Consider the following 22,645-nt stretch of genomic DNA (forward strand, 5'->3'; position numbering starts at 1 on the left):
GAATACAGCCTGCCCTTTCAGTCAAGTTTGAAGGTGGAAGTGGAATGTTCCCCCTTGAAAGTGTTTGCTAGATTTTCCCCCAGCTTAGGGAGCTAACCTGCCATGCATGCCATCCCCTAAGCCTGAGGAAGTTGCATGGCCTCACCCCTTCTGTTCTTTGAGGAGGCTGTACTCTGGCTTTTTACTGGGCTACATGTTGAGATACGGAGGAGGGGGATTCTGATTTTTTTATGAGACTTAAGCGTTCATGTTGTTACTCCCTTAATAAAGTGATTCAGATGTGTTACCTTACTTTGCCGTTTAGGGCCAGCCTTGGGGAGGAGCCCAGTTTCATCTTGAACTTCTGCTTCCCTTGTTCTCCCTTCCCATCTCATCGTTCACATATGTAACGATACATGGTGTGTGCTTCTGCAGGGGCTTGGTTGGCCTGTTATCATGAGAATTTCCCTATTATCATTAAAACTCTTCAGAATAATCACTGAATCCTTACAGTGACTGTAGGACAAGTGGGAGTTACTCCATTTGGCAGCTGATGAAGCTGAGGCTCAGAGAAGTACTCAAGCTGGTTAACACAGCTAGAAAACCACAGGAGCTGGAAGCCATAGCTGAGGCCTCACTCTTCGTGCTGGCTCTGGTGAAGCCTTTCCCTTCCCTGGGAAATGTGCATTTGTAAGGTGGCTTTTAATTTCTGTGTGCCTTTGACTTGCCTACACACTCCTCTCTGAAGGTAAATTGACTCGGTGGAGTTGAAAGAGGGGTGACAAGACAGCATCCTGCGCCCAGTTGGGGGTTGAACTGGATAACCCAGACCCCGAGGGTCTGTGACAGTGTGTAGTGGGATCCAGGCCGGTGCCGTTCTGTTCCCAGCACCTCAGGAGGAAGGAGGAGAGGGGAGCACAAGGGCTCAGTGGCCCTGCAGGAGAGGCAGGAGGCCCTTCCTTCCCTTGCATGTGCAGGGGCGGTGGGGCCAGGCTTTTCTTGGGTGACAGGGATCGCTGACCACCAAAGGGACAGCAGTTGGAGCTGTCATCCAGGATACCAGAGGCATGAATTTTGAGTCACCCAGTGCCATTGGGGTGTGCTGAGGAGCTCTCTCTCCTGGGACCATATGCGAGGAACATTTTCCCGGCTGAACCACATGTGACGAACAAACCCATTTATAGTCTAAAAATTAAGAGAACAAGTCTCTTTTTTTTCTTTTTAAAAAACATCTTGGTGTATATTGCCCATCTCCAGAAGTTCCCATTCCCAGAGTGCCCCGCGAGGCTGTTGGTGGCCATGTGAGTGACCACAGCAGGCCCTGGAATGCAAGCTCTTTTCCCCATGGCTGTGGAGCAGAGGGGAGTCAGCTGGGTGGCCTTGTCTCCTGAGGGGCATTGGCCAGGGTCACACTGGGTTTTCTAGGGACCAGCTGTTCCGTGGGGTGGAGAGGCAGCCGGCCATCGCTTTCTCTTCATCTTTCGTCCAGCCCTTCCTCGTACAAATGCTTTCTCGCAGAAAGACTTATTTGTTGTCCCCTGAGCGAGGCCACAGCTCTCCCACCTGTCTTCTGTTCAGGTTGGCAGATGGGTTCAGGCAAGGGTCACTCTGAGAGGAGACCTCTACCCAATGCTCCTGTCTGCTGGCTTGGTCACCCTGAACTGCTGCCTGAGGGGCCAGGAAAGTGGTCGGTGTCCCTGGCCTGGTGAGAGATGGCCGGAGCTTCAGCCAGACCCACCTTGCGAGGAGAAAAGGGGAGTGGCTGGAGAAGCCACCCCTTAAGAGCAGGTTGGGCCTGCCCTTGTGCCCAGGAGGACTGCATAGGTGCAGCTGCCACTTTCAGGCCACACACTTCAAGCTAGAGCTTGGCCTGCGCCCCTGGTGGTTGGGGGTTGGAAGAGCAGACTGTGTTGACAGGGTCTTTAATTCACAACGATTCCAGGTGTTTCTGAATTCTCGGATTCTGATGAATCGCAGTTAGGACTATGTTTGGCTTGCGCTCCAGCCTCATGACCACCAACCCCATCGAATGACTGAGAGCTACCAGGCTCCTGCCATGGTGGAGCTCAGAATCCTCCCGTGGGGACACCATGCTGCAGCCAGCTTCCAGGGAGCCACTTATTTTATGGACTCAAAAGTCTCTTTATGCTGGGAAGGTCACACTGGACTTTGCTCACACAGAGATTTGACCCAAAAAAAAGGAATAAAGAGGCCTCGGATACCCTGTTCTACCCCCGTTCCTGCCCCTGCTGTATCCTCCTGGCTCGTGCCAGAAGACTGGACTTGCCGTCTGTGGGTGTGTTTGTTGTCGGCTGACGTAGCACCCACAGGCACTGGCCGTGTGTGTGCCACAGTCTGGAACGAGGTCCTTGTCCCCCACCCATTCGCCCGTTAGCTTTGTCCTTACTCCTTGGGGCCCTGCTTAAAAAGATGAATGGTGCTTTGGGAGGCTGAGGCAGGAGGATTGCTTGAGGCCAGGAGTTCGAGACCAGCCTGGGCGACATAGCAAGACCCTGTACCTCCAAAAAATAAAATATAAACATTAGTCAGGCATAGAGGCACACACACACATAGGCCTAGCTACTCAGCTGAGGTGGGAGGATCACTTGAGCCCAGGAGTTCAAGGCTACAGTGAGCTATAGTCATGCCATCGTACACGAGCCTGGGTGACAGAGTGAGTCCTTGTCTCTGGGGGGGGAAAAACACAACTAAAAAAATATGTGAAAGGAGACATTGGTGAAGAGACAGGCTTGAGGGTCCAGAGACCTAGAGCATGATCCAGGCGGCCCATGGGCCACACCAGCCCTTCCCAGAGAGCGGAACTTACCGTCTCCCCAGAGGCTCCCTCTGCCACCGGAGAGAAAACTCTTCTTCACTGGATCCTGAGGGAAAGACGTGGATTCTGTCTTCAGGCTCTGGGCTTTGATCCCTGGCTCTGTAAAGGCTCTGACTTTGTAGGGAGTTGGATTTAATCATCAGCACATGGAATCAATGTCAGAACGATGGAGCTGGGCCAGGGGACGGGTTGACCAGCAGGCCTTTCTGGCTTGTAACTCCTTGGAGATGTGGCAGCCCCTCTCCCCTGTGGATTGAAAGGGCCAGCAGTTGGGAGCATGACTCCTTAAGGTGGGCAAAAGGCAAGTGAGGGTGCAGGGGGCTGAGCTGTGTGTCCTCACGGCTTCCTCTGAAGTCCGCTAGCTCCTGGCTTGCCCTGCCCCTGCTGGGTCCCTGCGGCACTCTCACTTCCACGTCCCTTCCATACTGATGATTCCTTTCTCTGCCATCCTCAGGGGCAGAAGGGATCATAGTAGCACTTTCCCGAGGAGAGTAACCGTCAAGCCCCTGTGGATAGCACTGCCCAAACAGCCTTGCTTTTAGATTAAAAGAGCCAATTTGTGCAAATGCTTGGGAGATGACAAGCACATTTTGCTGGAGTGCTGGGGCCAGCTGAGGGTATTATCTGCTCTCCAGTCACCTTCATTTTCATCACTTCCCCTCCCCAGCCAGCCCACCCACCTGGTCCCCAACATCTAGGCTATTCTCTCTACCAAGCCCCGAGATGGTTTTCTGCCTGTAATTGATGGGCCTGGCTCATCCAGGGGATGTCACGAGAACTCAGTGCTGAGGCAGAGGGAAAGGCACTGGAGCGGGCCAGCTCCTGGGCCGCTGGCTCGGAGGATCATTTGACGTTCTATCTCGGCAGAGCCGACTCTGCTTTCTTAGGTCCAAGCCTAGTCTAGCTCATCAGTCACAAAGCCTCATCTTTGACCTAAGTGATCTTGCTTGGGAGAGACTTAGAAGTGGAGACTTTGCTGTAGGTCAGGCACCGGCAGCTCTCAGAGGAACATCTTGCTGGTGTGAGCGACCAGTGGGCTGCCAGGAACCCAAAGATGAACACTTTGATTTGTCAGGTTCCTGGAGAAGAGAGGAAACCTTCCCTGCTCGAGCTTTCGCAGCAAGTCTGGCCCTGGCCTGTGTCGGCCCCGGGTTCTGCCTGGGACCAGATGTTCTGACCAAAGGGCTGGCACTGCCTTCTTCCAAAGATGATTACTCCCATCTGCGCCAGACATCTCGCCCCATGCTCTGAAGTCCTTGGCTCTTGGCTTGGAGCAGATAATACCTTCAAACATGCGGTTGCAATTTATTGGCCTTATAAGTTAATTTTAGTGGGTGTGCAATTGATTGAAATCAAAGCCTAATGAAGGCCAGAGTCTGGGGGGTGGAGGAGCAGGGTGGGAGGGAATTTTGTGTTTTTCCTTGCTTCAGTTCCGAGATAATCTTCAAAAGCTTTAATTAGCTTTTCCAATCAGGCCTCCTTGTCTGGAAGAAGTTTATAGAGTGAAACAAGGTTGGCGTCCCCGTGGCAGTCCCAGGGCCCAAGGGCCTCTCCAGGAGTGGAGGAGCCAGGAGCTTGGTGGATGGGCACTCCCAGGCTTTCCAGCACCTGTACCCTCTCTGGGCCATTTCAGAACTGCAGTTGTTCCTGCTCCTTCCTGCCATTTGATGTTTGAGGAACATTGGCCCAGGAAGGGCAGGACGTCCACGTTCACATGTGAGAAATGTTGGCACCTGATTTCCGGGGTCCTTGAAACTACAGGTTCCCAGCCCCGGGCCCCTCAGGGCACCCCTTCCTCGAGAGGCGAGCATGGAGGAACTGCGGGCGATAGGGAGAGGTTTTCCAGGGAAATGGTGCAGAAGTGTGAGCAGGCAGCTGTACGTGCTGGGAGGCTTCCCAGGCAGAAGACACCGCCACCTCCCACCAAAAGCCTCTGACCCTCACCAAGGTGTCTGAGGCCCGGCCACAGAACGGAGAGGACCTCGGCTTTAAAGAGCTTTCGACTGGATTCTCTATTGGTCTTTTCTTGCTGACCGACTGTGGGCGAGTGAGTTAACCTCTCTGAGCCTCCGTTTCCTTACCCATCCTGCTGGCTGAGGTGTCACTCAGTGACACACTGTGCATCAGGCCCCTACTGCACTCAGGCCCTGAGTCCACCCAGCACCTTCCAGGCTGCTGGGTGACAGGGCTCTTTGAATTGTGCAGCAGGTATCTGTATGTGCGTCTTACATTCTGTGCGTTTATGATCACGGATATGGGGCTGTTTGGGTGGCGTAGCAGGCTTCGTGATCATTCGAGAAAGCTGTGGTTTCGGGATGGAGCTCTTCCACCACCTCCCACAGCAAGGCCTCCAGGAAATCTCTGTCTCAAAAATGGAATTGATGATTGCTGCTCAGTCCACATCATCAGGGTGCAGTGAGGCTGAACAGAGATGCTGGTAGTGCCCATCTGCAGTGACTGGAGAGAGAGTCCTTGGGATCGGTCACCAGGTCCTTACCGAGAGCCTGCCGGCGACGATGCCATGCGCCCAGAGTCAGTGGCAAACGCGTAAGGCCCAGTCCCTCCCTCACCGGGGCCCATGTTTCAACACAGGAACGAGTGAACAGATGAACACAGTACTTGCACAATTTGATAAATGCTGCAAAGGAACGAGAGCTGGGTCCTGCGGTGGGGAAGAGCGAAGGGTATGGATGTTAGGGAGGGCTCTGAGGAAGGAACTGTGGGTCAGTTACAGGGGGTTTGCATTTGAGTAGAGAGAGCTAACAGAGCTGGCCTGAGACTGCTGTCCCTTGGAGGCCTGCTTGCCAGCTTGGCCTGTGACTGGCATCTGGGAACTTGGGTTTTGGGAGGGGTCTCACCACTCCCTGATAAGAGTGGCTTCCGACGCCTGAACTGTGTGCAAACAGGATGGCCTTCCTTCTCCTTTCCTTGTGGGCATCTGAAATTTTACCGAGTGCTAGGTAGAGGGTGCTTAGCAATACTGCCCTGGGCACTGAGTCCCTGGCGTGCTTCCCCAGTAGACGGCACTTCACACATGCAGTCAAACCCATCCCTGGGGGAGTATATCACGTCCTGTGTGACTTCATGGAGCAGGGCATTGAAAGCTGGCGCCTGGTTTCTCAGGACCCCGGCCCCTGCGCCTTCTCCCTCGGCCTCCTTTGCCCTATTCCCTTTCACTGCAGTAACCCTTGGCCCCAAGGGCAAGTTTGTACCGCATTCCATGAGTCCTTGTAGCGAATTATGGAGCCTCGGGTGGTCTGGGGATCCCGAGCACAGCCTTGTACCGTGGTGGCGGAGGACAAGGACAGTGCCCTGAGCAGTGGGAACCGCCTGGGCCACGCCCTGAAGTGATTCCCAGTGGTCGTGGGCAGTGAGTGGAGGCCGGAACAGGACAAGGCAGTGGGGAGAGGCGCACAGGCCTGTGGGGCGCCGGCTCTGGGTGTCATTCTGAGAGCCTTGGGAATTGTCTGAAAGGTTCCAAGGGTAGCACAGCTCTGAGGTGCATCCTGAGAATTTCCTCGGAAGTAGTGTGGGGGCTGGATTGGAGAGGCCGGTCGTGGGAAGGACCTGACAGCTCAGCTAGAGTGGGGGCTGCTTCCCTTGGTCTGGCTGAGTGAGCGCTGCAGTTCCAGGTACCCCGGGCCTTTTTCCACCGCTGGAAACGGCCAGGCCTGCGGAGTCAGAGTCCCACTGGGAGGTGGGCAGAATAAGGGGAGTAACGGAGAATGCTTAGGAATGTCCTGGAGCTTCTGGGACGGTTTGGTTGGGGACATCCCCCTTCACTCCCTGCCCCTTCAGTGAGGTCTGTGTTCTCATTTCCTTCCCCAGAGGTAGGACCTTTCCCCGGATGTAAAGGCCTCCGGAGGGGTCCTGTGATGGGCACCGCTTGCCACTCCTCTTGCACTCGGGACAGCAGGGTGGGGCCAGGCCCTTGCTGGCTTTTGGCATGTCCGCAGTATGATTAGCACTTGGGTTTGAACATGTTTGTGTCTTCAGCCATGTGCGCACAGGCCTCTGAGAACCCGCCCTGCCTGCTGTGGGACACTGGCTTGCCACTGCCTGGGGCTTGTGAGAAAGTGCCAGAAGCACTTAATGGGGAAACCCAAGCCCGCCTCGGTTGTGTTGTTTTCGCAGAGCAGGGAGAAAGGTCTGGAGAAACCTCACAGCTCTGGGGGAGTAGAGCTGAGCCTGCTTCCTGCTCTCACAGTGCGTTTCAGCTCTTTCGTGACCACTGCTCCTAGCGGGGGTGTCTGCTACAGTTAGCAAGCCCCTAAAGAGTGGGTCTAGACAGGCTTGCGTGTTGCCCCCTGTCCTGGGGGTCCCTTTCATCTGGCATCCTAAGGCTGCAGGCCAGTGTCTGGTTGCTTGGCATGCGCGGTCTGATTTTCATCTGCTGAAAGAAAGTTAAATGGAAAACAGGAGTGTGCAGAAAACAAGTTTGCTTATAAACATGATCCCCACGTCAGCATCAGGGACTCTGATGCCTCTGGAATTCTTGGGTTCCTCTGACCAGACGGCACACACTCACACTTTGGTTCGGGCCGTTGCACATGCTGGAGTGAAACCCCGTGGCTGGAAGCAGGGACCAGTTCCCTCCCTTGGTCAAGCCCTGCCGTCCTGCCAGAGACCCTGCACTCCCCTTGCTAAGATGTTTCCCGGGCTTCTGTGATGGAAAGCTGCTTTGTGCTAGTATCAAGAGTAGGTGGGGTGGGGCGCAGTGGCTCACACCTGTAATCTCAGTGTCTGGGGGCTGAGGTGGGAGGATCACTTGAGCCCAGAAGGTGGAGGCTGCAGTGAACTATGATCCCAGCACCACACTCCTGCCTGGGTGACAGAGTGAGACCCCATGTCTAATTAAAAAAAAAAAAGGCATTCTTGCAGGGACCCAGCCAGCAGCCCCAGCTGCCTCACTGAGGCAGAGAACCCTCCAAAATCCCCAGTACGGGGTGCTCAGGGTATGTCCCAGATTCCTGGTCACCCAGTGGGCTCCCTTTTTAACCCTGACTCTCTCCCCCCCTTTTTTTTTTTTTAAAGAAAAACAAAAAATGGAGATGGGGGGTCTCACTGTGTTGCCCAGTCTGCTCTCAAACTCCTAGCCTCAAGTGAGCCTCCCATCTTGGCCTCCCAAAGTGCTGGAATTACAGGCGTGAGCCACCGCATTTGGCCTGACTTTCTCCACTTTGGGGCAGCTTTGTGTTCAGTGATGTGGCTTCATACGTGCATCTAACCTACAGGCCGACCCTGTTCTGTCCATCTGCACTCCATCCCACCACAGCTGGCATGTCTCGGGATGGCCAGGCAGACTGGCATGGGGCAGAATACGGGCACTGGGGCTAGCCAAGCCTGACATCTCCTCCCAGATCCCTGCTTCTCAGCCTGTGACTTGGGCACATTTCTTATCCCTCTGGGTTACAGTTTTCTTAACTGTAAAAAAAAGATACGCAAAGCCCCCGACACAGAATTTCTCAACAATGGCAACTTTGGATGAGAGCGATGACTTGGAAGCCCAGAAAGCCCTGACTGTTGACGGCTCATGAGGTCGCTCCATGGGGCCAGTGGTGTTTTCACAAGTAGTCCGGAGGGCAGAAGACAGTCGCAGTGGTGCCGAGTGTGGACAGTTTGGTCAGATCCCAAAACCAGACCCCAGAGCCAGAGAGCCGGCCCCTGCAGCGGCACCATTGTTTCCAGAGAGGCCTTCATTATTTCTCTTTAAGTGAAAAAATAAAAGTCTTGTAAAAGAGAGGCTCTGAAGCACGGCAGCCGCAGTCCAGATGTGCCTTCTGAGCGCAACTGGCATTAAAGTCGCACATGCCTAAGCTGATTGGTATGTTGACTCGGGGGATTGTTGCACCTGTGTGTACTGGAAGGAATTTCCGCTGAATACCTGTCTCGTGTCGACGGGCAGCCTCTGGGCCGTGTTCCCTAAACCGTGGTGAAAACAGCTGGTCTCAACACACAAACAAGGGTGGTCGAGTTTCAGCATCAGCTCTGGACACGGCCCGCCCAAAGCCAAGTGTAGATCTTTCTCCATTTTGTGTGGGGCCTGTGCCTGTGGGTACGGAACCGCTCCTAGTAAGCGGCACTTTGTGTTTCCGAGGGACGTTTCCAGGGCAGCTCAGAACATGTCGAGGTTGCCTTCTCCCCTCTGCTCAGAAAGTAAGAGCCTGATGAAAACCAACAGCCACCAGTTGTTGAGTGCTTGCTCTGCCAGGTGCCATGGCAAGTGCTTGCCCGTTTGTTTTTTCTCTTGTGATCTTCCTTGTATCTCCTCATGCTTGTTTGCCAGATGCATCTTGAGTGCAGGCTGGTACAACAGCATAAGGAAGAGAAGCCACATTCTGCAGCCCCTCGTGTGCCGTCTGCAGCTCTCTGGACTTCGCAACGTTGTGCCCACTAGGCAGCGCTCACGCCTATCCATTGGACAGAGGATGTACTCGGCTTCTTTTCGAAGTTGGCTAGAGGGCAGCCAGCAGAGCAAAAAGGAATGTTGGTCTACACCATGAGGAAGGGGGCCAAGTTTTAGATGCCTCTCTGAGCAGAATAGACAGTTTTCTCTTTTTCCTGGGGTGGAGTTAAATTGTTCCCACCTGTGAACACCAGGTGCCTGTTTTGTTGTAAGGATGTTAAGGATGATCAGAAAAACAAACTACTGCTGATAGCAGTTTGTTCCTAGGAGGGAACAAAAAGGCATTGTTTTGGGGCCAGAACCTCAGCTGCCGGGGAATGGTCCTGCCTCTGGGTTTTATTCTCTTCCTCTTTGCCATAAAATCAGTCATGGAGCTTGAGAGTTTCTGTTTCTTTTTTTGTTGTTGTTTCTTTTAAGATGGAATCTCGCTCTTGTCACCCAGACTGGAGTGCAGTGGCGCCATCTCAGCGCACCGTAACCTCTGCCTCCCGGGTTCAGGCAATTCTCCTGTCTCAGCCTCCTGAGTAGCTGGGATTACAAGCACCTGCCACCACGCCTTGCTAATTTTTGTATTTTTAGTAGAAACAGGATTCACCGTGTTGGCCAGGCTGGTCTCGAACTTCTGACCTCAGGTGTTCTGCCGGCCTCGGCCTCCCAAGGTGCCAGGATTATAGGCATGAGCCACCGTACCCGGCCGCGAGTTTGTTTGAACTAATGCCTGTGTGACCTTGTCTTTGTCATGACCAAGCACCAGTTACAGCAAAAAGTGTCCCTCATGACCATTTATTTTTTTTTATATATATATATATATATATATATATATATATTGAGACAGGGTCTCACTGTGTTGCCCAGGCTGGTCTTGAACTCCTGGGCTCAAGTGATCCCCCCACCTCGGCCTCCCAAAGTGCTGAGATTATAGACATGAGCCACCGCGCCTGGCCTAAGACCACTTATTTGTCCCAGGTCTTGCTGCTATTCCTTGGTGAGATCCCAAAAGCAGAGCACACCATACGTGTGATGGGAGAACATAGGGTGGGGAAAGAAGACTCGTGGAATCTTACATGTTGGAGCTGTTTGAGGGCCCGGGTTCCCTAGCTTAGCACCACATCGTAGAGAAATCTGCTTTTTTCAGTTACATCAACATTTCAAACTTTTTAGTCCGAACTCTTCAGCCAGCATTCCAGCCAGCCCCACCTCCTGTGTTCCCTTCTACCTCTCCCTCATCAACCATAGCAGGTCCCTTCGACTCAGTCCAGGCTGTGGGCGTTTCCATCTTTTTTTTTTTTTTTTTTTTTTTTTTTTTTTTGAGATGCAGTTTAGCTCTTGTTACCCAGGCTGGAGTGCAATAGTGCTATCTCAGCTCACCGCAACCACCGCCTCCCAGGTTCAAGCGATTCTCCTGCCTCAGCCTCTCAAGTAACTGGCATTACAGGCATGCGCCACCACGCCTGGCTAATTTTGTATTTTTATTTTTATTTTATTTTATTTTTTTTTTAGTAGAGATAGGGTTATAGGGTTTCTCCATGTTGGTCAGGCTGGTCTCGAACTCCTGACCTCAGGTGATCTGCCCACCTCAGCCTCCCTAATTGCTGGGATTACAGACGTGAGCCACTGCGCCCGGCCTGGTTTCCATCTTTATACTGACTCCAACGTGAAAAAAGTGCCCAGACCAGAGCCCTCCTTCCTAGTGGACCATCAATTTCTCCACAGAAGCCTTCAGTAGAGCTGCCAGTGCTCTTTCTGGAAATCCACGCGATCTGTAACTCAGTGACATCCTCATCTGCACGGTCCCCTGCTTCCACATGTATTCCCGTGCATAAAGACTTCGGGGGAAGAGTGGCTTGGATAGAATACAGATCACAACAGACTTGGGATCCCAGAAGAGACACTGAAATGTTGAAGTCATGTCTATGAGAGTGATCTGTAACAGATTTGAGTGGAAAGTGACATTCTTGGGTCCAGTCTACCAAGTTCTCAAGTCCAGGATGTGAGAGGCAATTTCATGGCAACACATAAGAAAAAATATTCAGCTTCGCACCCCGGCTCATGTCTATAATCCCAGCACTTTGGGAGGCCGAGGTGGGAAGATTACTTGAGCCTAGGAGTTCAGGACCCGCCTGAGCATAGTGAGACCCCATCTCTACAAAAAAAATGTAAAATTACCCAGGTGTGGTGGCATGCACCTGTAGTCCCAGCTACTCAGGAGGCTGAGGTGGGAGGATCACTTGAGCCCAGAAGATTGAGGCTGCAGTAAGCCATGGTCATGCCATTGCACTCCATCTTGGGCAAGAGAATGAGACCCTGTGTCAAAAAAAAAGAGAGAAAAAAAAGAAAAAATATTCCATTTGAGATGACTGCAAGTTCAGTATGTGTAGCATGAATTAGGTGTGATTACTATGAAAGCTAATTTGCTCTTGAGCGCTGGAAGGAGGAGTAGCCTTTTTGCCAAGAGATGTGCTGGTCTCTGCTATGCTATGCATTGGTTAACACTTAGTTGGGGCATTGTTTTCTGTTCTTTTAAGACATTGACAACCTGGAGTATGTTCAGAAGGATAAACAAGGTATTGAGTCGTATGAGGAATAATACAAGGAGGAGAAGGTCAGAAAAGAGAAATCATGGAGTTTATGTGCGCCAGTTTTAAATGTTTGAAAGGACTGTACAAGGAAAGGGCATTAAGTTCTTGTTTTCTGTGATTCTGGAAGGCAGTAGTGAGAAGTTTTCACTCACGTCCAGAGAGAACTGTCTGAGTTGTTCAGAACAGAAATGTTTGCCTCGGAAATGTAATGAGTTCACTGTCACTGGAGGTGTGTAAGCAAAGGTTTGACAGAGACTTAAGATGTTAGGAACCTGCCCTGTGGTGCTCAGTCTGCCTCATACAGGCCTTGATGCAACCACTGAATCCTGGAAAGTCAGAGCTGGGAGGGACCCCTCTATACTGGCCTCTGATCCAGCTCTTTGATTTTACAAATAAGAAAAAAAGTCTTTTGCACTGTGTTGGTGCCAAGTACTGCCTTTCCTTTGGCTTTATTCAGTGAAGTTGACTGCAGGAGAAGGCCCTGTTCCAGCACCTATGGAGCTTACCTTATGATGCCCCTAACTTGGCAGTATCTGTGGGTGCTGCCTGTGCCTCAGTGTCACAGACGACTCAGGCCAGAAGTCCAAGTCCTGTTGAGTGTGGCCCAGCCCGCCAATAGCCAGAAGGCCACGTCTCAGTGAACCCAAGAACCACAGAGTCTGTTTCTTGGCTCATGCTGGAAAGCCCTGCTCCCAGCCCTTCTGTCCTGGCCTTGGTTCTTGTGGCATGTACTCATTACCTGTTGGGAGACTTTGTATTCGAGCCACGAATCCAGCTCTTCTCCCAGGAGGTGATTTGAAAGGAAGGAGTAAAGACCAACTTCAAAGCCCCTTCGCCTCCCATTTTCCCTGTTAGATTTGTAGCCCAGTGTTGGCCAGGCCTGGGAATTGGGTAATTCATAGTTACAGCTCAGATTCCTGGAGCGAGTTTCCACCCCAGGCCTCCACGCACACCTCAGCTTCAGACACTCCATAAAGCTTTTGGAGCTGAAATATTTTCTTTTCTTTTTACTTTGGTGAAGTAGGTCATTTTGAGTGTGAAGTATTATGTTTTCCCTGTTTTCTCCCTCCCCCCAGAAGTCCTGTGGTTGAAAAGTTACGGACATAGAATCTATATCCATGACTATGACATTATTCAACTGGAAGAGTGATTTTCGGGGAGAAACGACCTAAAACTCTGAGAAGAAGAGAATTACTGACACATTAGGCTTTTAGCTGATCCACATTTAGGGACCAAGGTGATGATAGAGACAAACCCAACCAGATGTTCAATTGTGATCGGCTGTGCTGATAGACAGCTGGTCCCATGGGAGGGCCTTGCCCTTGCCTCCTGGCTCCTCCAGAGAGGTGCCCTCTGTGTTGCCAGTCTCCTGGCGTTTTGAAACCTGCATCTGCCTGTTGTGATGAGCATAATTTTCAAATGGCAGGACTTACAGATCCAGCTCAGAGTGGCCCCACTACCCCACTCAGTAGTCCCAGCTGACTGAGTGCTCTGCCATTCTGTTTGCCTTAAAAATGTTCATCTTTGCTGAGTGAGCTGGCTCATACCTGTAATCCCAGCACTTTGGGAGGCCCAGGCAGGTGTATTGCTTGACCCCAGGAGTTTGAGACCAGCCTGGGCAACATAGCAAGACCCTGTCTCTAAAAAAAAAAAAAATTTTTTTTTAATTAGCCATGCATGGTGGTGCACGCCTGTGGTCCCAGCTACTTGGGAGGCTGGGGGAGGAGGAACACTTGAACCCGGGAAGTTGAGGCCGCAGTGAGCCATGATTGCACCACCACACTCCAGCCTGGGCATCAAAGCAAGACCCTGTCTCAAAAAACAAAACAAAACATAATGTTAATCTATGTTAGGAAAGTTTTAAAAGGCGCCAGGACCGTTGGTAAAACTGATGGCTCTCCGTTGAAGGAGTTAGCTCTTCGGTGGACACAAGCAAACGGGTGACTCCAGCAGTTTGCTCCCAGTCATTCCTGAGTTGGTCTGTCATTTCACCCCCTCCTCATCTTCCTGGAGCTTCTGAGGCCCCCCCGACTTCATGGTTCAACAGTTGTCTAAGCAGACTTCTCCGCAGTCTTTGCAAGCTAGTCCCTGTGTTGTCCTGGCCACTGGGGAGCCCTGATTTGAGCGTGTTGTTCAGCCTCTTGACTGTGGGTATTGATTTCAGCCCTGTGCTCCCTGTGCTGCCTGGCTTTCCATTTAGGAAAGAAGCCTAGGAAAAGCCCATGCTTTTCTCTTTGGGCCTTCACGGTTTGTTTTTTTCTTTCTTTTTTCTTTTTTTATAGAGGCTGACCTCGAACTCCTGGGCTCAAGCAGTCCTCCCACCACGGCCTCCCAAAGTGCTAGGATTACAGATGTGAGCCACTGTGCCTGGTCCTAGGCCTGCATGTTGAAAAGAGGTTCTTGACCAGGCGCGATGGCTCACGCCTATATAATCCCAACACTTAAGTGGAGACCGAGGCTGGTGGATCACTTGAGGCCAGGAGTTAGAGACCAGCCTGGGCAACATGGTGAGATCCCATCTCTACTAAAAATACAATAATTAGACCGGGCGCGGTGGCTCATGCTTGTAATTCCAGCACTTTGGGAGGCCGAGGTGGGCAGATCACCTGAGGTCAGGAGTTCGAGACCAGCCTCAACATGGAGAAACCCCGTCTCTACTAAAAATACAAAATTAGCCAGGCGTGATGGTGCATGCCTGTAATCTCAGCTACTTGGGAGGCTGAGGCAGGAGAATTGCTTGAACCTGGGAGGCAGAGGTTATAGTGAGCCAAGATCGTGCCGTTGCACTTCAGCCTAGGCAACAAGAGCAAAACTCTGTCTCAAAAAAAAAAAAAAAAAAAAAAAAAAAAAGGCAATTATCCAGGCGTGGTGGCAGACCCCTGGAATCCCTGCTACTTGGGAGGCTAAAGCAGGAGAATCACTTGAACCCGGGAGGTGGAAGTGACAGTGAGCTGAGGTCATGCCACTGCACTCCAGCCTAGGCGACAGAGCGAGACTTTGTCTCAAAAAAATAAAATAAAAAGCTCTCCTTCTGCCTCCTTGACCAGAGACCTCACTGCAGGGACTCTCTGGGCTTTTCCTCTTGAGCCCAAATCAGCTGAGCTGTGGTAGTGAGTCCTGGGCCCATTCCTCCCTCCCTGCAGAGTTGGGGGATTTTGAAATTATCAGGCATGGGCAGGGGCCAAGGCAGGGCGGGTGAATTCCTCTGCAGCCTGCTCTTAGCGCTTGGCCACATTTGATCATTCACTCACATGGATGTGCGAGGCCTGAGAGTGAGTCGCAGGCGATGGTAGAGCCACTTTATTGAAATAGCATGTTAGCATTTAAACAATATTAATACTTTTTGACTCATTAAATATACAAAGGCCAGTTAAAGTGCTTCCATGTGTGTGCTGTTAGTTCTGGCGGGCGACTCCTCAGATGGCTTTATGTGGTTTCAGACAACGTTTTAGCACATTCTTAAAATACCCACAAAAGCCTTTATGTAAAAACTCATAAATGCAAACCACATAAAAATTATTTTTTTCCTTGTTTCATGTCATTATGATCAAAGTACAGTAGGTAAGAAATAAATTTTCAAAAACATGTTGTGGTCCCTCCTTAATTAATGCTTCACGCGCAGAGCAGAGCCATAAACCAAGTAGTGGGGGCGCTGCCTGTGCGCCCTGCGGTCATCTCCCTCCTGAAGGTCCCGGAGCCATCCCGACAGCACTCACAGGAGAGGCCGGTGCTTCTGGGCGATTCTGAAACAAGCGTTTCTAACCGTGCAGTCCTCTGCTCCCTTTGTCTCGGAATGTCAGGTTGAGACTTGTGGCTGCTCCAGTCCCTGGTGATCCCTTTTGGTGAATGGAATGCAAGCCCATTCTTGAATTATTGTAGTGTCTGAGCTGTACCTGCAGAGGCCAGGTCTCAGCACGTCTGACTCACCTCAGCTGGAACATCCCGATTCAGAGAGGGAACAGATTCAAAGCGAGAGACCAACCACGCCGCCTCTAACTCTGTCGTCGTCGTTTCTTTATTAAAAGTCAGATCGACGGTAAATTAGGATACTATCCGACTGAATACTATCCTTGCTGTTAAAAATGATTATGGAGATCATGTGGCTCCATGGAAAAATGCTAATGATTCTGTGCCAAATGTAAAAAGCCGAATTCAGCGTGGTGCTCTTGCTGTGCTTACGGTTATATAAAAATGCATCTGGACTGGAAGGGAATTTGGAAAAATCAGATTTATGGGATAAGTTGATTTATGGTATTGTGGGCTAATTTTCAGATTTCCTTTTTAAAAAAACAATGATGTTCCTGCAGTAAGTTTTAAAATTGTGGGTAAAAGAATAGTAACCCCGCAAGGAGGTCACAATTGAGCTTGCATTTTTACCTCCCCTGGCTCCAGCATTTGAAACTTTAGATCTGGTCACTGTGGCCTGCCAAGGAGAAGCTGCCTGTAGTGGGAGCCAGGCCACAGGGTGGGACGTTGGAGTGGAAACGGCCAGTTCCACCCTATAAAACTTTAATGCGGTTGTTTTATTTTTCTGGAAGAAATGGAACGCTCAGGGATGGGACTGAGGGGAAGCAGCCGTGGGCCACCTGGTGCTTTTGAACTGGTCGCCGGAGGGTGTCGACAGTGTCAGGCCATCGGGATTTCTCCTGGTTCCCCTCCAGGGCAGCCTGACCTGCCTCTCCCCAGTGTCCCAGCACACAGAGGAGAGCAAGCCTTGGGCGGGCACAGCACCGCAGCTCTGTGTGGATCTGTGAAGGAGCGGAAGGATGAAATGCCCCTGGGCTGCAAGCCTTCTTTCCAGAATGGCCAAAGGAAAGAAGGAATTATTGGCCCATCCTTTTTGCCAGCAAAGTAGGGTTTTTTTGTTTGTTTTTCTTCCCCCTCTTTTGATGTGGGGCTGCTCTCCCTATAAGCTGGCTGAAAGAGAAAACCGTGTGCTAGAACCAAGCCATCTGTCGCCAACAGGAAGGGTATTAGCAGGTCTGTTCTGAGTTGCTCTTCTCTCGGTAGTGTTCGTGTGCCTCGTAAGTTAACCTGCAAGAATCCAGGAGAATAAGCCAGAAAGGCTCACGGAGCCCATGCTGCCAGTCATCTGAGCCCTGCTAAACCTCAGGTCTAGCAGGGGCAGTCAGTCCCTCTCCAGGTGTTCCGGGAACATTCCAGAATGGCCTGATCTCTCCAACTCTGTATGGGGCCGGTCCAGACCAGGAGGGCCCTATGGAGGCAGATGGGGCCTTGGGCCCTGGACCAAAACACTCATCTGCTTAGCTCGCCTTGCCCCAAGAAGGGAGAGTTTGGAGACAGACTGGAATAAAGGAAATGATCTTCTGGAGTGGGGTCTCTGAGTGCCAGTATTGGCCGGTGTCCTGGACATCACCTCTGCCAGCAGTGAGCGCTGAGCCCCACAGGTGTGTCTGTTCATCCAGTGGTCCTTTTCCTCTAGAAGGAAAGGATGCCTGTGCTACACCTTGCCAGAGCCAGGCCCTTCCCCACCCTGTGCAGTTTGACCAGTGATGAGCTCAGCATCTGGCACCTGACACATCCATCCCACAGGTGTTCCCTGAGTGGCACTTGTGTTAGCCAGGCAGCCCTGCCCTCATATGCCCTCCTGCAGACTCGCCTGTGGGCGCACCATGGTGTATTCGGTTTGATAGCTTAATCACAGTGGTTAGTGCCACAGAGGGCACGGGACAGAATGTGGTCCTGCCGCAGGGGCTGGCTGCAGCCTGCCTGAGGGAGCCCTCGGGGCGGGGCCAAGGGTAGCCCACCTGAGTATCAGCCCTCCTGGATGCTCCACAGGTCTGAGGGTTGGAGTGAGGGCAGACCAGCCAGGGCACCCTCATTCTCCTGGGAGGATGCTTTGCTTCCTTGGTCTGATGGTCTCTTAGTTACATTACACTCTGGTGTATTCGCGTACTGATTTTTCACAAAAGCTTTTTAGTCTGGAACAGTATGACTTACTGTCAAATTGCAAAAAAAAAAAAAAAAAAAAAATACAGAGAATTCTTGTATACCCATCACCCACATTCTGTAAATATTCACATTTACCGTCTGTATTTTTTATTATAGAATAGCTTTGGTGAGACATAATCTACAGATACATGTTAATTTCTAGTACTTAATTTTACATTAACCGTTTGGTAGGTGTCTACTTTTCCTAATTGTTTGTCTCTCAACAGCCATAGAAAGTAGATTAAGTCCCTAAAGTCCATGTTCACGCCACTGGTCCCTTAGTAAACAGTTGGACGCATGCATGCGTGAGCATAGCTCATAGCTGGGGCTGGGCGTGCTAGAGCTGTCATTGGGTCCGTCTGACTCCCAAGCCTGGGCCCACCTTCCCAGCTGTCTGGGGCTGAGGGCGGTGTGCTCCCAGAATACGCCTGTCGCACCAGGGCTTTGGGGCTTAATAGGGGTCAGAGAGGCCCCAGACTTCCTGATAAAGATGTGCTCACCATGAGAGATGCGATTGCTTACAGTTTCACTGGTTATCAGCAGAGATGAGATTTCTCTTTTTGGGGCTTAATTGGGGTCGGAGAGGCTACAGATTTCGCCACAAGAAATGAGATTTCGCTGGTTATCACCAGCATTTGCAGTTCCCATCAGCTGACTCCACCCCTCACCTCTGCTCACGGCAGCCCCAGCGAGCCACAGTAGTTGACCTGGGTCTGTTGGGTTTGGGATCCCAGACTGATTCCCATTTCTCATCTAACCTTTTCATTCCCTCTGCCATTTGATCGTAATTAGAAATCCCTCTTCCATTTGATCATAATTAGAAATGTTTCTGGGCCAGATGCAGTGGATCACTTGAGGTCAGGAGATCGAGACCAGCCTGGCCAACATGGCGAAACCCCATCTCTACTAAAAATACAGAAATTAGCCGGGCGCAGTGGTGCACACCTGTAATCCCAGCTACTCAGGAGGCTGAGGCAGGAGAATCGTTTGAACCTGGGAGGTGGAGGTTGCAGTGAGCCGAGATGGTGCCACTGCACTCTGGCCTGGGAGACAGTAAGACTTCATCTCAAAAAAAAAAAAAAAGAGAGAGAGATGTTTTTGTATGGACTCGGATTTGAGGAGGAAGCACTGTCTCAAGCTGAGCCCTTCATTTCCGGCTAGCGCTTTGTAGGAAGTTGCTCCGAAAGACCAGCTGGAGCCCTGGTCAGGAGGGATCAGCGTGTAGGGAGTTTGTTGCTGTATTTTCTCATCTGCCTTGTAACCCAAAAGACAGAAATATCGAACAACCGTGGTCACTCCAGTAGTCATAGCCTGCATGGATTGTCACTGGATGTCACTCGTGCTGCGTTCTTTATCTGGGAGGAATGTGACGCCTAGAGAGGTCCAGTAAACCAAAGACCACAAAGCTAAGGGAGGTGGCAGAGCCCAAACTCAAGTTCATCTTTATGATGCCTAAACCTACTACACCCCCAAAAATGCTGCACCCTCTCCCCGAGCCAGAGAACAATCAGAACACACCCAAGGATCGGCTCCTATAACTGTTGCAGGGAGGACCCTAAATCCCAGAATCTTTGCTGAGCAACAGCCTGGGACCCAGGCTGATTATCTGTCCTTTAGCATCTAACAGGCACATTGGCCTGTTTCCTGCAGGTATTTTGAAGGCGGCGTCTCATCTGTCTACCTCTGGGATCTGGATCATGGCTTTGCTGGAGTGATCCTCATAAAGAAGGCTGGAGATGGATCAAAGAAGATCAAAGGCTGCTGGGATTCCATCCACGTGGTAGAAGTGCAGGTACCGCCTCCCAGCAGCTGGTGGCCGGGGCCACTAAGTACAGAATCACACCAAACAGTGCCGCGCTGCTCTCTAGCAGATGCAGTGAGGGGGATGCTATGATCTCTGAACCCCTCATTCTGAGAAATGCCTCCAAGCCATTTGGATAAAGATAAGTCAAGATTGCAGTAGTCGCCAGGCGCGGTAGCTCAAGCCTGTAATCCCAGCACTTTGGGAGGCTGAGACGGGTGGATCACGAGGTCAGGAGATCGAGACCATCCTGGCTAACACAGTGAAACCCCGTCTCTACTAAAAAATACAAAAAACTAGCTGGACGAGGTGGCGGGCGCCTGTAGTCCCAGCTACTCGGGAGGCTGAGGCAGGAGAATGGCGTGAACCCGGGAGGCGGAGCTTGCAGTGAGCTGAGATCCGGCCACTGCACTCCAGCCTGGGCGACAGGGCGAGACTCCGTCTCAAAAAAAAAAAAGATTACAGTAGTCATTAATGATTAAGTTCTCAAAAGAAATACACAATTACAAATGTCCCTTTAAAAACCAGTTGGGATTTTATAAGAAAGATAACATTGTGAGGCCGGGTGCAGTGGCTCATGCCTGTAATCCCAGCAGTTTGGGAGGCTGAGGCAGGCAGATCACTGGAGGTCAGGAGTTTAAGATCAGCCTGGCCAACATGGTGAAACTCCACCTCTACCAAAAACACAAAGAAAATTAGCCAGGCTTAGTGGCAGGTGCCTGTAATCCTAGCTACTTGGGAGGCTGAGGCAGGAGAATCGCTTGAACCTGGGAGGTGGAGGCTGCAGTGAGTTGAGATCACACCACTGCACTCCAGCCTGGGTGACAGAGCAAGACTTTGTCTCCAATTAAAAAAAAGGTAATATTGTGATAATGACCTAGGAAGGGAGATGTTAGGATGACCCTGAATTCAAGGGGCCACTTCAGGCTCTCCCTCAGCTCAACAGATCTCTGTCTTGTCCTTCCAGGAGAAATCCAGCGGCCGCACTGCCCATTACAAGTTGACCTCCACGGTGATGCTGTGGCTGCAGACCAACAAATCCGGCTCTGGCACCATGAACCTCGGAGGCAGCCTTACCAGACAGGTAGAGTTACCCGCTCATAGCCAGTTGCCAGTGCCCACAGGTGCTGGCCTCAGCGCTGACCTGCAGAGATGAGTGAGCAGGTGCCCTAGGGTAAGCATGTTCAGCCAGCTATAAATCCACCACCTAAGGAGGGCTTTGCATTTTCAAATAAAAGCTCTCTGGGCTCTGCAAGGTTGCCCGTAGCTGCTGGCACTCTGCTGGCCTCCTGCTGAGGGAGGTCAGGTGCTGGCGTGGCTCCTCCTTACTCTTCAGGGCACCGCACATCCCCATGCTTCGGGTCATGGTGTGCAGTGAGAAGTGGTGCTTGGCTCTGTTTGCCTTCTCTGTGGCCATGCCCAGCCCATCAGTCAGGCCAGCTCTCTGGGAGCTGCTTACCTGAGCTCAGAGTGTCTGCACCTTGCTGCCCTCAGCCCAGTCCAAGGACCAGCATCAGCATCACCACAGAGCCTGTCAGAAAGGCAGAAATGTCAGACGCCCCCCCAGACCTAGCATATCAGGATCTCTATTTTCACAAAATTCTCCAGGTAATGTGTGTGCACATTGAAATTTAAGACGTGCCCTACTGGATACCTCTCTCTTATCCATCTTTTGTTTGGGTATCTCTAGCAACCCTTCTCCACGACGTTGCTCCCAGGTTCTGTCTAAGGCAAACTTGGACTTGGACTGGAAGGTACTGCCTTCCCTGAGCAAACTTGCCTCCCCTTCTACCTTAGATGCTCCCATAAGCATCTAGGTGGGTTTAAGAACCTTGTGTAAGGATCCATGTTCAGGACCCTTTACATTCCCTTCCCAAGAGAAGGCCTTAATCTTGTGCTGGTGCGGGGCCACAAGATGCTTGGCGTAAAGGGGGAAGAGAAAGCATAGACCAGGTGCACAACTGGGTTTCACAAGGACCCCACTCTGCCTTCGGAGAAGTCGGTATTGGCAGAAACGGCACAGCCTTGGGAGCCTCAGAGGGGCGCCACTTTCTGCAAGGATGCCCTTCCATTCTCGGTTCCAGTAGTCCCTGACTTTCCACTGTGAGAATTCCTTTTAACATCAGAGATATCTTTCAGTAAGATAACTATGCTCTCGATAGCTGTGGATAGAAAACATATGACTGAAAGGATCAGTGTAGTAAATCTTTTTTTTTTTTTTGAGACGGAGTCTCGCTTTGTCACCCAGGCTGGAATATAGTGGTGTGATCTCGGCTCACTGCAATCTCTGCCTCCCGGGTTCAAGCGATTCTCCTGCTTCAGCCTCCCGAGTAGCTGGGACTACAGGCATGTACCACCACGTCTAGCTCATTTTTTTGTATTTTTAGTAGAGGTGGGATTTCACCATGTTGGCCAGGCTGGTCTCGAACTCCTGACCTCAAGTGATCTGCCCACCTCGGCCTCCCAAAGTGCTGGGATTACAGGCATAAGCCAGCACACCCAGCCCAGTGTAGTAAATCTTTTAAGTGAATTTGTATTCTACTAGTTACAACAACACCTACATACTTTTAAAAAATAGTGATGCAGGCCGGGCGCGGTGGCTCAAGCCTGTAATCCCAGCACTTTGGGAGGCCGAGACGGGTGGATCACGAGGTCAGGAGATCGAGACCATCCTGGCGAACACCGTGAAACCCCGTCTCTACTAAAAAATACAAAAAACTAGCTGGACGAGGTGGCGGGCGCCTGTAGTCCCAGCTACTCGGGAGGCTGAGGCAGGAGAATGGCGTAAACCTGGGAGGCGGAGCTTGCAGTGAGCTGAGATCCGGCCACTGCACTCCAGCCCGGGCTACAGAGCGAGACTCTGTCTCAAAAAAAAAAAAAAAAAATTGGTGATGCAAGGTGAATGTCAGCCATCATGCCTGGGAGCCTCCCTCCACCTATAGAAGCTCCGCTGCCTCTCTTGTGTCCGAGGGGCTGGAGGCCAGAAGGGATGTTGGGGTCCTCTTTTTGGCGTCTGAGCAGGGATATCGCGGTCCCATCCCGGAACTACTCACTAGTGCTGACAGGGCGGGGGGGAGGGGGTGGTGGTTAGC

At 51.5% G+C, this 22,645-nt stretch overlaps 1 protein-coding gene across 4 annotated transcripts in view; it reads left to right on the forward strand.

Annotated features, from left to right (window-relative positions):
- Positions 1-22,645, forward strand: part of CAPZB (capping actin protein of muscle Z-line subunit beta) — a 148,086-nt gene that overhangs the window by 109,321 nt on the left and 16,120 nt on the right. For all 4 annotated transcript variants that reach the window (XM_077972131.1, XM_077972150.1, XM_028838792.2 and 1 more), the window contains 2 exons: positions 19,403-19,544; positions 20,521-20,637. In XM_077972131.1, coding sequence (XP_077828257.1) covers positions 19,403-19,544; positions 20,521-20,637 — 259 coding nt within the window. The remainder of the gene's footprint in view (positions 1-19,402; positions 19,545-20,520; positions 20,638-22,645) is intronic.

Source organism: Macaca mulatta, chromosome 1, assembly GCF_049350105.2.
Source record: "Macaca mulatta isolate MMU2019108-1 chromosome 1, T2T-MMU8v2.0, whole genome shotgun sequence".
NCBI lineage: Eukaryota > Metazoa > Chordata > Mammalia > Primates > Cercopithecidae > Macaca > Macaca mulatta.